General features: G+C 44.4%; 1 protein-coding gene across 1 annotated transcript; it reads left to right on the plus strand.

Moving 5' to 3' along the window:
- The first annotated feature begins 15699 nt into the window (after positions 1-15699).
- ASCL1 (achaete-scute family bHLH transcription factor 1) lies at positions 15700-16320 on the plus strand. The gene has a single exon (XM_077807541.1). It carries the CDS (start codon positions 15700-15702, stop codon positions 16318-16320), a length of 621 nt encoding a protein of 206 aa, XP_077663667.1.
- Positions 16321-18629: the final 2309 nt, after the last annotated feature.

An 18629-nucleotide genomic window follows, 5' to 3' on the forward strand; every position in this document is an offset into this window, starting at 1 on the left:
ATCTTTTTATTACTGACCTCAGCACAAAAAGTGGGAATGTGCTAATAAAATTTGCAGATGACACGAAGCTAGGAGGTATTGCCAATACAGAAAGGGAATGGGATATCATACAGGAAGATCTGGATGACTTTGTAAACCGGAGTAATAGGAGGAAATTTAATAGCGAAAAGTGCAAGGTCACGCATTTAGGGATTTTTGTTATAAACTGGGGACGCATCACTTGGAAGTAACAGAGGAGGAGGACGACCTCAGAGTATTGGTTGATCACAGGATGACTGTGAGCCGCCAATGTGATATGGCTGTGAAAAAAGCTAATGCGGTCTTGGGATGCATTAGGCGAGGTATTTCCTGTAGAGATAAGGAGGTGTTAGTACCGTTATACAAGGCACTGGTGAGACCTCACCTGGAATACTGTGTGCAGTTCTGGTCTCCCATGTTTAGGAAGGATGAATTCAAACTGGAACAGGTACAGAGACGGGCTACTAGGATGATCTGGGGAATGGAAAACCTGTCTTATGAAAGGAGACTCAAAGAACTTGGCTTGTTTAGCCTATCCAAAATCAGGCTGGGGGGGAGATATGATTGCTCTATATAAATATATCAGAACAAAACAAAACAAACACAGGTAACCAGTCCTAATTAATTTGCATCTGGGGAGACTAAGGAAAATCCAAAAGAGCTCAGGAATAAATTGAGTTCAGCAATTTTCTCCCCATTCTGTCCTTTTAAGACACTAAAATAAAAACAAGATGGTTGGCTTAAATACCATTTTGGACCAAAACACCTAATGCAGACAGAATGGGGTTGTTTAGACCCAAGTATTTTGCAAGAAACTGTAATACCAGTAGGTTGAATGTTTTGCATAGAGACTGCTGTTGGCCTTTCAGGCACACATGATGTTCCAAAATTTGGAGATCCACAGTGCACACCTAAGAGGGAAAATATGACTCATTTCAAAATCTGCCATTCATTATCATATATTTTGGAGTTCATTAAATTAAGAATGAAGAGTAAAATCCCAGCCCTACTGAACACAATTGATTTCACCCAATGTTACTAAACTCCAGAGTTGGAATATTTATAAATGGAAATATACTCCTACTTCAAAACCTGACACAAGATCAATTTTTCAAACACACCTAAGTGACTTAGGAGTCTAAGTTTCTTTTTCAAAAGTGATCCAGGCACTTATGAGCCTAAATCCCATTGACTTTCAAGGAGACTTAGGGTTGTCAACACTGCAACTAAACACCCGCGTCTGGCCCGATTCAGATTACTTGGGCTTGTGGGGCTGTACATTTGCAATGTAGACATTTGAGTTCAGGCTGCAGCCTGAGTTCTGAGACCCCCACAAACAGAGAGGTTCCCAGAGCTTAGGCTCCAGCCCGAGCCCAAATGTCTACACTGCAATTTTACAGCCCTGCCAGCCCAAGTCAGTTGACACAGGCTGGCCAGAAGTGTTTAATTGCAGTGTAGATACACACTTATGCTCCTCAATCACTTTTGAAAAATGGGAGTTAGACTTCTAGGTCACTTTGGTACTATCGAAAATTTTACCCTTGATCTTCTGTGAATTTCCATTCTTAAATTGCTATACCTTCTCATTTTCTTTGCAGTTCCACTCGGACCTTGATACAGTTGCACTAGGGCAAATGAGTACAGAATTTGGCCCTAATAATTTACCTATACCACTGATCGTGGACTACTTTTCTCATTTGTTCCTACAGTAAAAATATTGCCCACAGCTTAATGGCGTGTACTTCAGCAGATTGTCATCTACTTTCAGAAGCTATGGATTCAAAATAGCCAGAGCAATCAGAACTTTAAAAAAAAAAAGTAACAAGAGACAATAAAAACCCAGCATTTAACAAAATAATCCCTCAAAACCAGTAAAGAAACTGGCTATCATAATAGGCACTGTCTTCTTCTAACACATATTTTGAAATCTCCAATATCTTTCTGGTCACTTCTTTTTTTATTCTATCTGCCATATATACACAAAAATACATTAGCAGTGGTCTTATGATGTTGCTATAACGTGTCTCCATCTCTGGTTTACTGTTTAATTTTTGTTACTACTGCACACATATAAATATAATTTACAACAGAAAAGTGCATTCACTGTCAAGGAGGGAGCCGACTAAGCACCACAACTGCTGGTTTCCTCACATACCAGAAGTGGATAATAATGTGCTGTGTCTCACAAACACAGTACAAGATCAGAGGAGCAAAAGCCATCCGTCCTCCCCAAAGAGCAGTATCATTTCGCCTGCCATACCACATACACCTGCATATGCCATACTACTTACCTGAAAAGGGTCTACATTCATTTTGCAAACCTCTGTGTCCAGGCTTTAAAGCTAGTAATACTCAGGCTGCAATGCACTCTTCTCTCTGTAGAGAAAGCCTTCTGACCTTACTAGGTTTGACAGATCTGTGCTGTGCAAAGGTATTTAAAGTTCAGCATGAAAGGCAGGTCCAACCCTTCCTCACGCTGTCCTCCTCCCTCTCCTTCTCCAGCTGTGTGTGGTTAGAGGGGGCGTCTTCCCTACACGCCCCTCTCCACCCCCTGTCAAATTCTGGCACCAGAGTCTCAAACAATTCACATGTGTGCAGTGAGAGCAGCAGAATTCAAGCCTCTACAGGAGTGTCCTTTAGCATATAGTCACTCCAGCATATGGTATCTATCTGTGACCGACATGGACAGATGGCATGGTTTAAGATCCTTTCCTTTTGGTTAATATTGTATGCTATTTTCATTTTAGTTGTGCAAAGGGCTTCATCTTTTGTTAAGCAGTTTCTGATCGGTACATTGATGTTCCATGGCTTGTGTGAGCATTAGACACTATTTGACATTATACGGGATTTACAGCATTTTCTGTTTACAGTTGGATCTACTTTAGTAAGCAAGTGTGTCTAGGGAGATACTTGAACATAGAGAAAAGCCACAAGGAGAGGATGTAGGAAGGGAACTGCGAAAGCTGACGTGAGGAGCACAGGAGTATCAGAGTGCTAGGGTGTTGCAGTACTGAGAAGGGGCTATGTGAGATGGGTCAATATGACAAGAGAATCATGGAGGAGGGCTGAGACTGGTAATGGGATCTGCATAGAACAGCACAAGACCAATCTGGGAAAGGACGAGAATGGGGGATGAGGGAATGCTGCAGAGCCAGGGCCCTACACAAGAAAACAGGAGCAATATTCAGGTGCATTTTGATGATGTTGATTTTGACCTATATACCTAAATGATCTGAGGTCCTGATTCTGCAATTTGTTACATGCCCATGCACCCAAAAAGAGCCTCAATGAAGGCAGTGAGACTCCACCAATGTGCTGCAACCTGCAGGATCGGGGTTAAATAGAGTGCCCCTCTCACCATGTGATACCACCACAGCTGTGGTCAGCACAGGCACAGGGGAAATCCTGAGATGGTGGGGGTAAAGACATATCCCGGAGGATCCTGAGGGGATTGTCAGGGGAGAAGAGGAAGCCCTGGGGAGGAGGGATCCTGAGGTGATTGTGGAGGGAAAGGAAGAGTCCTGGCAGAGCGGGTATCCTAAGGGGATTGTGGGGGAGAGAAAGGGAGTCCCAGAGGAGGATGGATCCTCAGGAAATTGTGGGGGAAGGGGATTCCCACGGAAAGAGGAAGATCCTGAGGGGATTGGGGGTGGGGGGGAGAAGGGGAATCCCATTGAAGGGGGAATGCTTAAGGGATTGTCAGGGAAGAAAAGGGGTATCCTGGGAGGGGGGAGGAGGATCCTGAGGTGATTTAGAGGACGGAGAGTCCCGGGGAGGGGGTATCCTGAGCGGATTGGGGAGAAGGGGAGTCCCATGGAAGGGGAAAGATCTTGGGGAGATAGTGGGGGGAAGAAGGGGAATCCTGGGGAAGAGGGAGATCCTGAGGGGTTTTGGAGAAGAAGGGGTCCCAGAGAAAGGTGTATCCTGAGGAACCACCTCCAGTGGTGCCAGAGGGAGGAAGGGGGAGTGTCAAGGATGTAAGTATCTGATTGTGCATGGATGCGCGCATCTTCTGAGGCCGTGAGAGCCAACAGGCCCAAGCAAGGAGTCAGTCCTGGCCCATGGGGCACAAGCCACCAGTGTAGGGTGAGTGAGGGGCAGGCTCAGCCCCAAAATAGAATATTTTCACCAGCCACCTATGATTCTTCCCCTTCTTTTGTCCTGTCCCTTTCCTTCTCTTTTGTGTTCCCATATGCCTTCAGTCTTGTCCTACTTCTATTCTCTTCTCCTATCTTTTCTTCTTTCTGAGGCCTTCCTCTTATGCTACCCATACAGCAGTGGCAAGGCTAAAAATCATTCATGCAGAATCTTTGTAATTACTTTTGTAACCCCTCCCACTCTTTGTCTATTTTGTATATGAATACCCTAAGCTCTTTGAAACAGAGATGCTGCATATGTATATATACCATGTGGTGAAAATGATACTGACCTCCCTTGTAAAACACTTTGAGATCAACTGATGAAAAGCACTGTATAAAAACTAGATATTAATTATTATTTATTATTATTACCTAGAATAAAATGGCCTCTGTGTCTTTTGGGGTCTTTAGTAGCTACCATAATATAAATCATAATATTAGTATCATCAGCCTGTTGCCACAAGCCCTCTGGATCTATCTGTCTGCTAAGTCAGCCAGGACCTCTAAAGGTGATATGGTTGCAAAAAACAATTTCTAGGAGAAAACAGGTAATAGGTATCAAGTGTGTGTGTGGGGGGGGGGGGGTCCCCTTGCCAGTAGTGGATTTCAGACTCCCCCCTTATCTTGGGATAAAGATCCCTCCTAGTGCCTTTGCGGAGGCATGAATTTACCTAGGAATCACATCAACTTGTAGGACCTGGGATATATCTATCAAAATCTGTACTGTTCCATAATATTCTCCAAGAGTCTACCCCTTTTCTTGCCTATTCAGCACATCCCAGACAGTTTGAAGAATCAGTGGGAAGGAGAGGGAGATTCCCCTAGTGGCAAAAAAATTCTGAAAAGTTCCATTAAGATAAATTAAAATATCTTCCAAGAAAACTAATTCCCTTTCTTGGAGATGTAACAGAACTATCTTCCTGCTGTTCTCTGAGAAGGCTCAGCTGAATTCCTGCCATCCTTCACAGAACTACTCCACCCCTTTCCTTAGCTGACTCCCCTCCAAAATGTTCGGACTCCCCTAATTCCCCAAGGCAAATCATCTGTCTGTCTTTACTTGAAAACTCCTTGCCGATTTAGTGTAGCTAAAGACTGTTTCATCATGCATTTGACTGTCCCATCCTCTGCTACCGTCACTATGTGATGGAACAAGCCAAACCAAGTATTTAAAGGTGCTAGAGTTAAACTAAGTAAACACTAAAGAAATACATATAATGTATCTGAATCAAATTTCAGTCCCAAGATAAGCCCTCTGCAAAAGCAGTGCCTGAATATATCTCTGTGTCAACGTACCTTTTTACCTCTCACAATGCTACAGCTGGTCGATAGGTGGCGCTCTGGCCTCATAAGATCACTGACTTTGCATATTTGTATTTTTTATGCAAGATTTAGAAATCATTACAACTGGAGAGAAGGTGGGGGCTCAAACTCCAGCAACACAATTAATCAATGGAAGGTTAGCAGTTACTACAGGGAATTTCAGTTCCTCTGCACCTGGATCAGCACCTGCCTCTCTCTCCACTCTAGTTAATTGAGTCAATAAAAGGAGAGATTGGAGCATAGCAACGTCTTAGCGCTGTCTCTCTCCAGGTATTTAGTCAATACACAAATTATTCTGTCTTTGCCACTTACTGATGACTCTCTTTTAAAGAGATGTAATCGTTTTTAACAACCTGACTGAGAAGGAGAATCAATGCAATGCTCAGAGGAGGCAAAGATCATTAGCTATTGAGGAAGTTATAAAACACAAGTTCTCTCGGCACATCTGAAATGCGGAGACGATGCCCTCTCCTGGACAACCACAGTACCCTGGGAGCTAAAGGAACCTGTCTGCCTTCCTCCTTCTAGCTTGCATAGGGCTTCGTTTTAACTAAAGAATCAGCCTTTTAAAAGTGAATTAGAACCAGTGAGCCAAAGTGATTGGTGCAAGTCCACTGGCTTCAACGGACCCACTCAAGGGGCAAATGTATTATTTATTCCTCATAATTAACATCATTACTGATTGCTGGGACGGTGCCATAGATGGGCATGGAGTTGGCCCGTTATATCTAAGGTTAAGGGTGGCAATATAACTCCTATTCCATATGAATGTATAATAGGCCATCATCACAAACCATTTTGCACACATACATACAGTGGGGCCGGGCAAAACTCCTACCCCTGACTTCAAGGGCAGTTTTACCTGAGTACAGGTTGAGACCAAATCGAATCCTGTATCTTGGAATAAACCCTTTCCACCCACTATTCACCTACATCCTGCTGAAAGAGAGTATAGCGTGACCTTCACATACTGAAGGGTTAACGAGCTCTCAGCTGGACTGAACTCAGCCCAAGGTACAGAGGTTAAGTGTTAGTTTGTACACAGTTGCTTCCAACCTGCAGGGAGAGTCAATATTTCCGCATCAGTCGCTGACATCTGGGGAATAACAGGGAGAACCTGGGGGATTGATTGATGCTCCCGTTCCGTGCTGCCGGGAGTCGGGCTGCGCTGGGCTTCGGGAGCTCCTGATGGACACGGGACACGTGGCCACACAATGGAGACACACGACTGACCTCAGCTAATTCGGCAAACTGCCCCTATCCTTTTCCATGTCCTCGGAAATGTGGATCGAGTGTGTGTGTGTGTGAGTGTGTGCGGTGGGGGCAACCAAATCAGGGGCTGAATATAGACACCCCCCCACCCCCAGCTGTTTTGTGCCAGTGACTTCAAGCGTGACTCTGCACCGCAGCCTGGGAACTGACGGATCAAGAAGACGTTGCAATATTTTCAAGCCAGGAGAAAGGAAAACGCACGGGCAATAATATCTAATATGTCTCATCCTCACCTCGGTGCCTTCAGTGAGCGGCCTTGCCCTTCATCTCCTTACAGACCACAAACGGTGATGGGGGGGAGGGGAAAGCTGGATGTTTGTGATATAATAACAGGGGTTTATGAACTAAAACCACCCCAAAGTGTGCGGAAATTAAAAGGGAGGGGGGTTGCAAAACTGCAGTGTAGACATCCATAGCGCTTGTGCTTTCACAGGAGGGAAGACTCGAAAAACTTGGTAGTGTCCCCCCCCCCCCCGCCTTATATGCAAACTGTCACTTCAGGTTAGTATGAGATCCGACGTAGTTCATTAGCATGAGCTGTATCTAATATGCTTAAAACCTCTAATTATTTATTATGCCCTAATGGTTCGAGAAACACGGAGACTTTTTTTAATTGGCAGCCCAAGAAATGTCTGTAAAGTCGAGAAGGGGGCCATTCCAGTAAATATTCCTGGAAGATCCCAGTAACGTCCCTAGACGCAAACATCCTTGTTGGTCTTTACTTTCAGCGAGCAGAGTGCACACACTTTATTCCTTTTCTGGCAGATTTTACAGGAGAGGACTCTTCAGACTTGCAGTATGGGGTATTAGTCTCTAACGTGGTTTGGAATGGCCAGTTCTTCAACACTCAAAGCCAGCAAACCTCCTTCCATAGGGTTAAACTGTTACTAAAGGACACCTCCAAGGTGTATAGAAATAGCCTTAAACATGACCGATCATAAGAAATCTCTCTTTTCTGTGTGATGAGACTAACAATATTTGGAAATTAGATGCACATAGTGTCTGATCCAGAAAACTGTTTCAAAATAAGTTAACCTCTCTGTGTCCCCCCTCCTCCTAATTGTGTTTTTTCTTTCCAGTCTGTTTTATGTTTCTTCGGGTTGTGCCAACTATTTATTTTTCTTTCTTTCTTTCTTTCTTTCTTTCTTTCTTTCTTTCTTTCTTTCTTTCTTTCTTTCTTTCTTTCTTTCTTTCTTTCTTTCTTTCTTTCTTTCTTTCTTTCTTTTCTCTTTTTGTGTGTGTGGCTTCTCGGTCTGATCTGTAGCTTGTTACCACCCACTGCACGCTCTCTCCTGCAGCCGAGGTGTTTCTATACAAACTTCAGCGTCCAGTTGTCATATTAATTATTACACTGAGTAATGACTGAAATAGTCAAAATAAGGGGAGACTCAAGAGAGCTTTTTCTTGCTGCTCAAAGATTCAGCAAAGAAGCCTTGCAACAAAGCACTAATTGGTCCCCAGAAATACTCTGACAAGGCATGGAAGATAGGTTTCATAAAGCCCAGCAATTGTGAAGGGGGAAAAGATCCTTGAATAGACCCCACGCTTCTTTTCTAAACTCTCTTGCTGAGCAAAAAATGGACTGCTTCTTGAATACTGGACTGATCTTGAATGCTATACCCAGCAGAGAAAAAAATGCACCATTTATTGTAAGTTTTTTTCCAGCTATTCATGTGTTCTATGTGGAGAATAAGCTGGTTTTGTTTACCATGAAAGACCTTTTACTTTATTTTCACTCTTTGGGGGAGGGGGAGGAACACATGTGCCCAGACCCAGACGAGCTAGCCTACTGTAACAAAATGGAGTGTAACAAATCCTACAAAAGTTCGGAATATATTGATTCTTTGAAGATCTATATAGATTAACGACTTTCGTTATGCTTATCCAAGACTGTATTTAATCATAACGTAAATGGGCCTTTTTAAAAAAAGCTTAGAAAAGTAAAGAGGGAGGGGGGCTTCAAAAGAACTCCTGAGTGTAGCTGTAATTTACAAAAAAAAAAAAAAGAAAGAAAGAAAAAGAAAAAGAAAAAAGCACGCAACAATAAAATAATGACAGTTCAAGATTTTTTAAAAAAACCAGTGAAAGGGATATTTATCATTATGTGAGAAATAAGAACTCTAAGAACTCTTAACTGCAGGTGCGGGGCGACTGCATAACGGGGCGGGGGACACCTTGCAACAAATATTCATTATCTATACATCCAGCATCAATAGATACCTTACGCTGGTAAGTGACTTGATTGGGAAGTAGACAATAGACTATTATACGGCCCAATGTTGGACATAGTATTTTAAAAGTCGGGTTTTGTTTTGGTTTTTTTCCATAGAGACAGCCCGGGACTGGTGTAGTCACGAGATGTGTTCTGATCAAGACCTTTTCCCACTCTCTCGTGGCAAGCGCAAGTTTGTTTTGTGGGTCAGGTGTGCTATTAACTGCGTACACCACAACCCTTGTCAAGATGGAAACAGTGGGCTTTCCACTGGAGCTCTTCAACAGTATCTCGTGCACTACCCATCTTTTCCAGGTACTTTCCCATCCTTATAAAACTGACGGGTGGGGCTCTAATTCTGAGGCTTACAGAAGAGGCTGCGCCTTATTAGTATTACGTTTTTACCATCAAGTTAGTCGGATACCCGGGAGCTAGCTTGCAATATTTCAACAAGGTTTTTGATAGTGCTTCATTTGTACGGAAAGAGATGTAAGGGCTCAAGCCATTGCAATAGGTGCCAGGGCTCAGGAAATGTCTTTACATTCATAACTGATGCAGCCAACCCAGAGGTGTGGGGCTAGGAATTGCCACATCTAGAGGTGCTGGGACAGCCCTGGCACAAATTTGGGACTGCTTTTTGAGGGTTATTTCCCTCCCCCCCCCCACTACCTGGAGATACGGTAGGGCAATCAGCACATTCCATCATCTCTCTGAATAGCAAGGAGACACGAAAAGGGCCCGGGGTCTAATATAACTAGGTGAACTGAAAATGATACCGCGAAACATGCTCCTAGATGTCATTGCACTGCAACACTGACGCCTGCAGTCCTATCCCAGGCAAAACGTAAAGTGAAGAAAGAATTGAGTAAGGCCCACTGGGTCACCTTTCAAAACCATAAACACTGGAGTAACGGGGTTTTTTTCCTTCTGCTGCTTCAAGACGACTTTGTATCATTTATTTATTTAGGAAACAGGTAGTTATGTTAACCTGGCACTGTAAACATGCAGCCTGGGAAAGCAATATCGGTAACACCAACACCCCCCCCCCCCATGTTTACCTTATGTTAACAGAGTATGTCAGGAATAGAACTCCAGCTCCCAGAGTCTATTGCTGCACACCTGTTTATCCGTCTATATTGCCTCACTAGTTCAACCACTAGGATTTCTAGCTGCCTTCATCTGTGTCGAGATAAAATACTCTGACAATATGCATTTACCTCCACTTCCGCCTCCCAGTCAGGACTGGTCTAAAGCGGGACAAAAGCTACAAGGGTTGCATTTATGATCTGCATCTTTTTAATACAGCTAATTTGACGACCTTCTCTCTCTCTCTCTGAGACTCGTGTAAGATGGGACCTAAGCATTCGTGCCCCGTCCATTTCTGAATAGGTTCACGATTATACATTGTGATGTTTATTGGTCGTTAACATCTTCCATGCTACCTTTTACAATGATCCACTCCAAAAGAATCACTTTTTGGGCTAACAAGTAGGTATGTGGCTGCTCTTATCATTAAGCTATAGTGAGAAGACAATAGGGTTATCCTTTATTTTCGTTATAGTTTATAGCCTCTAAATAAGTTGATAATACACATTTAAGGAATATATATTTCATTGAACCTCTATTAAACTGTCATTTTGTTTTTTCCTCTATTTCCTGTCCTGTTATTGCTACTTTCCAAAAAGTGTGTGTGTAAGTGGAAGCTCTCTCTTTCACAACCAGAGTTCTCTTCCTTCTGTAATGGCACAATACAGGGCTCCTGATGTCAGGACTTCTTTCCTTGTACTGAATTCTGATATCAGGAACATTGGATTATGACATCATTGAATGAATCAACTGGAAAGCTAATTACTGAAGAGAAAAGTTTCTAATTACACAGAAAATTAAAACCAAAAGAATATAATGCCATTGTATAGGTCATTTGTATATCCTCTGCTTGAACAATGGGTCCAGGTCTGGTTACCCTATTTCATCTTCCATATGTGGAGAGGATGAAAGATTAAGACTAATCAGAGAAAAGATTAATAAGAGTATACATGACCAAGATACATAAAATAATTAATATGACATACAGGAGATCTTTTGGGCAGACCTCTTTATCTTTCTCATAAGGGCAAAGGGACATACAATGAAATTTAAGGCAATAAATTCAGAACTGATCAAAGGATTATTACACTATACATAATTAACATGTGGAATTTACTGTCACGAGATAGCATTCATTATTTATTACTATTAATAATTATTTATTGATGTAACCATGGTAATGCCTAACAGCCCCATTTAGGGAAGACATGAAGAGCTTACACACTGATCCCATGGAGTCATTTCCAAAGGGGTCTTCACCTCCATTCAAAAATTTTTAGGAGTTCGCAAATTAACAAATTTTAAAAACCACTGATTTATATAGACAATATGAACGCTCACGTAATGATAAAAAAAATAAAGGATATCAACCCTCCTGCTTTTTGGCATAAGCTAACCAAGGGTTTCAGAAGAACTTTCCCCATGGGCAGATTTTTACATAATAGTCCCATTATAGGGCTTTTTGTACCTTTCTCTGAAGCATGTGATGTTTATCTCTATTTGAGGCAGGATACTGGACTAGTCTAATCCAGTGTGAAAATGTCCATGTTTACCCATAAATTGTTCAGCAGCAACAACGGGAAAGTATAAATAAAAAGTACATGAAGCTGAGCTGAATTTTTAGTTTTAGTTTTGTTTTGTTTTTAATAAAAAGCCTGTCAGAGTGCATCAGAGTCTTTCAAACAATAGAGCTATACTTATTTTCAGTTCAACTTTTTGAGCCATTTCCTCCATTCAGATAACTGGCTTTAGTGTGGGTGTAAAGGTATTGGCTGATATCCTGACCTCACTGAAGTCAATGGGAGTTTTGCCACTGACTTCAATGGAGACAGAATTTCACCCATTGACTTTAGTGGAGTCACGCTAAGGTAAACCGGTGTAAGGGACTGGAGAAAAAAAATCCCTTCATCTATATCCAGTGCTTGCTTTTGCAGCAGATGTACAATCAGAGTTTCACACATAAAATAAGTAGACTATTTACAAAGAGAGGTTTCAGAGTAACAGCCGTGTTAGTCTGTATTCGCGAAAAGGAGTACTTGTGGCACCTCAGAGACTAACCAATTTATTTATGCTCAAATAAATTGGTTAGTCTCTAAGGTCCCACAAGTACTCCTTTTCTTTTTACAAAGAGAGGTGAAGACATAACATAGAGGGGCCATTATTTTGAGAGAGCAGAGATTAAAAACCTAAAACCTGGAGGAAACTAAACCAATAACTTCATGGAAACATCTAGTAGGCACAAAGGCACTGACTAATTTGTCCAAGAAAAGCCATGAAGCCATTATCCTCATGCTGTCTGGGACAGGTGGCAAGAGTCATAGGTGGATCAGAATTCAGGACCATTAAAGACCCAGCTTTTTCAATAATATCCATAGTGATTTCTGTTTAGCTGGGTATTTTCAGTTAAATCAGTGGCAGGCCATGTCTTCATAAACATATGAATGCCTCCAGTGAAACGTCCAAACTGCAGGCAACACTTTTTATTTGGAGTCTGAGCCTGAACCAAAAGCAAACCAGTCTCCACTGCAGTAGCAGTATCCTACCAGAAAACCACTAGACTGGGGTTATGCTCTTCTATACTTTCAACCCATCCAAGTCAGAGTGTGCTCTAGTGGTTGAGGGCAGGGAACAAGGAGATAAGATACAGGAACCTGGCCTACACTGAAGAAATGTCAGTTGAACTATCTCCATCAGCTTAAAGCAATTTAAAATCCAATTGGAGCCACAGAGCAGACCGGGCTCCAGGTAATCTGAACCATGTGGTTTTGAAATTGGATCAACTAAAACCAATTCAGGCTGCTAAAAGCAGGTCTAGGCTATGTCTCCAACTGGTTTCAGAAGAGGGTTAGCTGAACCATTTTAAAAACCAATTACAATCTTGGGGGACATTTCCCCTGTGTAGGACAGGCCTAGGATTTTCTTCCTGGCCACTGACTCTGTCTGGACAAGTCTCCTTATCTACTTCTCAAACTGGTAACGTTATAGCTACTTCACAGAAGTATTATGAAGCTTGCAAAACACTTTGAGATCTGCAAAGGAAAGATGCTATCTGAGTGAAAAGCATAGTATTGCTACTTATATTTATTATTTAGCCAAACATTGCCAGCAGAATGAGGAAAGCTCTTTAGCATATATTTTTCACAAATTGATTAGTCTGATTCATAAACTGATTTTTAAAAATAAATCTTATATGAAAATGTCCCACCATCAACACAAATGCCTGGCACTTTTAAAACTCGGCTGGACAAAACAATAGATAATCTATGGTAGAGAACAATCCTGCACTGGAAGGGAAAATGGATTGGATTATTTAATGACTTTTTTCCATGTCTTATTTCTATGATTAACAGTGTTCTGGCTATCAATGAAGTCAGTATCAAAACTCCCATTGACTTCAATGGGAGTTTCAATACGGTAACTATTGGGGAGTAATTTTTCAGGTGCTCTCCTTGCTGGACAGAGCTAATGCTCCTTCCCTGGCTGGTTCCCACCGGCAAACACCCTGGTTCAGAGGGGTATCTTAGAATAACTTCTTTTTAACCTGCAAATTTTATTGTTGCAATTTTTTTTAAAAAATCGTAGGTCTTGTACTATCATCATAATAAAATAAGAATTAATAGTTAGCACTTATAGCACCTTTTCACCCAACCATCTCAAAACAGAGAGAAAGGGTGGTCTTGTACATACCACACTGGACTAGTACATCTAGGAGATCTGGTGCAGTCCCTGGTTCTGGCAGAGACAGGTTCTCTACAAGCCATCTAAATTCTCTGTGCTTCAGTTCCTCATCTGTAAGTTACAGCCAATAAAAAGTTTTGTCTCCAGTCCTTTCTCTCTCCTGTCTATTTATGTCCCAACTCAGGAAAGCACTTAAACATGTGCTTAATTTTGAGCAATTGCTTAACTCCCATGGACTTTAATGGGATTTATGCATGGGATTAAATGCTGTCCTGAACAGTGATGCTTTCCTGAAAGGGGCTTTAAACTGTACGCTCCTCAGGGCAGGTACTCTCTTTGACAATGTGTTTGTACAGCACATAACACAATGGAACCCAGACCTTGTTTGGGGCCTCAGCGTGCTACTGTAATGCAGATATTAATAAATAAACAAAGTGTTTGACAAACATTACTGACTTAAGTCTCACAATACCCTGTAAATTAAAGAAATATGATCAGGCACCTTGACTTTACCCGAAGACCTAAACAAGCCAATCACTTCCTAATCCAGCAGGCTAGGAAGTGTTAACTCTCTCTTTGTGTTTATTCCCCCCCACTCCCACCCCGGGGCCCTCTTCCATCCCCCCCACAATTCTCTAATATCGCTTGCAAGGCCCCTTTTTTTTCTGCAGGGACACTATCAGCATCTCTGTGCAGAGCAAAGGACACATCCACGCCAAGACTTCCTCCTTATTTCTTTAGCAAAACACTGATAAGTTTCCAGACTGCAGGTCCAACTCCTGAGGTGCTCAGCGACCTTGGACTTTCACTGCGCTCCAGGAAAGTCGCGGGTGCTCAGCATCTCTCGGGATCGGGCTTTCCACCTGCCTTTCTTCTTTCCCCCTCCAAAACCGCCTCTCTCCTAAAGTCTAGTATATTTCAGTGGCGTCCAAAGACGCGCCCCTCTCTCCCTCCACCAAATGTCTCTATTTATGGGTCCCCGATGCTGCTAGATCTGCCCTGCGTTTTCCCGCCCCCACTGCAGCCGCCGCTTTAACCCTGAGTTTGAACACGGTAATGCGTCCCCTGCTTCGCCAGGAGACCAAGCCTGTGTGCCAGCTCGTAGCTTGGGCACCTTGCCGGGCTGGGTGAGCTCTCCCCGAGCTGCCTGCCTCCCCTTCTGCTTGGGTTTGGGGCTGGTCCCAGAAAGACCTCCCCTGCTGCCTGTGCGCCCTCAACCCCGAGGCTTGGCTACATCCCCCAGCCCATCAGCGCTTGCTACAGCCTCTGGGTCTCTTCCCAACCCCCCCCCCCCCCCCCCCCCGCAGCTCCTTCCCCAGCCCGGTTGTTTATTCAGCGGCTGGGAGAGCGGCACGCGCCTGGCGCACGCACTTGCAACAACAAACCCGGGAGGGGTAGGGCTGGAGGGGAGAGGCGGGTGAATGAATTGGAGGCCTTGCGGGAAGGGGTGGGGAGGGGGGGCTGTTTCGAGCGGAGGCGGGGCCGGGCCGGGGCCAGCGCGTGTGTGCGGGGCGCCCCGTGTGTTGTGGGTTTTTTCTCTCCCCCCCCCCACTCCCCACCCCCCGCGTTGAAAAGGCGGCCGCGCTCCCCGGCCCGCGGCCACTCACTGCAAAGCCGGGGAGCGTGGACGGCGCAAGGTGCAGAGCGTGTGGGGAGGGGGTGGGGGGACCCCGCAGGGGGAGTGGGTGGGTGGGTGTGTTGGGGGGGGGGGGAGCGGAGGGGGAGAGGCCGGCAAAGCCCCGGCCGCCCCTTATAAGAGACACAATCCCCAGCCGCTGGCTTGCAAAAGGGGGCTTTGCGAGGCAGGCTGCGCACACGCGAGCGCCACGAGCCTCCCCGCAGCCCGGTGCGCAGGGGGGCAGAGGAGGGGGGCAGAGAGGGAGGAAGCGCCGCGCTCTCTCCGTCCCCCTGCGAGCCCGGCCGCCGCGCGCCCGCCAGCCCCGCGCGCCCCGGCTCGCTCTCCCCTGGCTGCCAATGGCCAGCGCCAGCCCTGCCAAGATGGACAGCGGCGCCAGCCAGTTCCTGCAGCCCGCCTGCTTCTTCGCCGCCGCCCAGAGCGTGCCGCCGCCGCCGCCGCCGCCGCTCAGCCCGGCCGGCGGCCAGCCCTCGCCGGGCAGCAAGGCGGCGGCGCCCAAGCCCCTCAAGCGGCAGCGCTCGTCCTCCCCGGAGCTGATGCGCTGCAAGAGGCGGCTCAACTTCAGCGGCTTCGGCTACAGCCTCCCGCAGCAGCAGCCGGCGGCCGTGGCGCGGCGGAACGAGCGGGAGAGGAACCGGGTGAAGCTGGTGAACCTGGGCTTCGCCACCCTCAGGGAGCACGTCCCCAACGGGGCGGCCAACAAGAAGATGAGCAAAGTGGAGACGCTGCGCTCGGCCGTCGAGTACATCCGAGCCCTGCAGCAGCTGCTGGACGAGCACGACGCCGTCAGCGCCGCCTTCCAGGCCGGGGTGCTGTCCCCCACCATCTCCCCCAGCTACTCCCATGACATGAACTCCATGGCGGGCTCCCCCGTCTCCTCCTATTCCTCCGACGAAGGGTCCTACGACCCGCTGAGCCCCGAAGAGCAGGAGCTGCTGGACTTCACCAACTGGTTCTGAGCTCTGGCTGCAGCAGGTGGGTCTGGCTTCTGCGGGAGCCCTTCTCGGGGCGCTCCCTAGCAGCCGGGGGGATCCTTTATTGCCGGGATCCCCAGCCTGGGGATGGTATTGGGGAAGGGGGGGGGGCTGTGCAGCCCTGGGAAGGGCTCAGTGAACACTGATGAAGCTGCAGATGAGCAGAATTCCCCCCCGCCTAGATCTTGCAGCTGGTTGTACCTAAGAGCTACCTTGACGCTGACTCTCTCTCTCTCTCTCTCTCTCTCTCTCTCTCTTCCTCTCTCTTGTTTGTTCCAGGAGTGTTGCAAAAACAAAAAACAAAACGCATTTCGCCCCCGCCGCGGAAGGGAAAATACATAGCACACGAGGAGTTTGTATCGCCTCTCCAAGAACACCGAAGCACTCACTGCCTTTGCACTCCGGTCAGTTTCACAAGACCAAGATGGATTTGAAAGCTGCGAGGACCACGGCAGGATGAAGCATGTGTCCTCAAAAACAAGTGTCATCCTATCCCTCTAGGGAAGAGCACTGCCTAGCCTCAACATAGAGAGGGGCTCTTCCCCACCCCATCCCCTCCTCGTACAGTTTTAGCCCTGAAAGACTGGTGTTCATTACGCTATGGCCACAATTAGTTTCCTAATGTTTGTGGAGATTTTGAAATTAAACTATGCTGTACTCAAAGAACCCTCTAAAGTCACCCCTCCCCCTATCACTTTGACTTTTTTCTACCATTTTCATCATTGAATGCTTCCAGTCCTTTTTTGTGAATTTTTTATTATAAGAAAATCTATTTGTATCTATCCTAACCAGTTTGGGGATATATTAAGCTATTTTTGTACATAAGAGAGAAATTTATAGAGGTTTTTTGTACAAATGGTTTAAAATGTGTATATCTTGAGACTTTTTTTTAAAAAAAGTAATACTTATTACCTCTTGATATTTAGACATGTAGTCAACGTTACCTTTACCTTACAACTGCCATTTTTTGTATGTGGTTTTGTAAAGGACTTGGAATTCCTCCAGATGTACTTTAGCACCAACGTGTCTTACTTTATAGAAACTTTGTTAATGTATTAATAATGTTATTAAACAATGTTCAAAGTGAACAAAGTTTATGCAGCTATTGTCCAAACCCAAAAATGGTAGCCATTTGTTTTTATATGCTGCCTTTTGAAAAAGGAAAACGGAAAAAAAAAGGAAAAAAGCCCTTATACCACTGCCTTTTCTTACTGTTTTATTACAAACTTACAAAAGTCCTGTATAACCATGTTTTATACAAGCTAGTTTCGTAATAAAACCTTTTTTAAAATTAAAGTGATCAGCTGCCTATTGCATGTAATTTTACTTCTGCCATTGATAACTATGAATGTAAAGAGAAAAATGTTGAGTGATAACATGCCAGAGATAAGTTACATATAGAGTATTTGTATGTATCCTGGATGTAACGTATATATGCAAAGATACAGAGGTATTACAATTGTTTTCTTGCCCTTCTATGTTGCAAATGTGTATCTAATCCAAGAGACTCGGGGGTGATTAATGGCTTCATTGTTCCTCGTGAAATCACTGCACATTAAAGAATTTCCTAAAAGAATGAACCCTAAAAAAGAGGGCGCTCCATCCCACATTTTCACTGCTCCGGCCATCCTCTCACCGCCTCCAACGAAACAGGGTAGAAGAAAATATGAGGAAACGTATAGTTAGAGCCACCGAAATAGACAGGCTACTCTTTTTTTGCCTTTTAGATGTTTATTTTACACAAGCAATCAATTCAATCATTGGGGGAAAGCGGGATTGTGGGGGCGGGGAATAAAAAAACAAAACAAAAAACAAAGTAGTAGAAATGACACTGATCTTCCTAAACTTGTTATTTTATCCAAATAGCGTGATCTGAGTGTAAAAGTACCCAATTACCAAGATTCAAAAAGATTTTTTTTTTTTTTTTTTGGCTAGCCTGCTTGTTGTCAGTTAGCAAGGACGTGACCAGAATTCGCTTCCCCCTTTTTTCTCCTCCTGCATTACTTGCAAATTCAGTTTGCGTGCATCAAGCCAAGCGGAAAGCAAAGCGCAAAATGCATCTTTAAAAAAAAAAAAAAAAAAAAAAAAAAAACCACAGCCAACAAAGAACTAGGATAGCCAGCATGCCTTACAGAATTAAAAATCTAGCTTGATTTTGTACAGCTTTACCATTTATTTGCAAGTGGCTAATTAAAAAAAAACCTTAAAAAGAATAAGTCATTGACTACACCGGAATTTAATGTAATTTTTCCATTTTTGCATTGCTTTAAACATGCATTTCTATACATTCATTT

Source organism: Eretmochelys imbricata, chromosome 1 (assembly GCF_965152235.1).
Source record: "Eretmochelys imbricata isolate rEreImb1 chromosome 1, rEreImb1.hap1, whole genome shotgun sequence".
In the NCBI taxonomy this organism is placed as follows: Eukaryota; Metazoa; Chordata; order Testudines; family Cheloniidae; genus Eretmochelys; species Eretmochelys imbricata.

Bases quoted from the DNA above. Each gene is read 5' to 3' on its own strand.
- ASCL1 (XM_077807541.1), top strand. From the start codon at position 15,700: ATGGCCAGCGCCAGCCCTGCCAAGATGGACAGCGGCGCCAGCCAGTTC.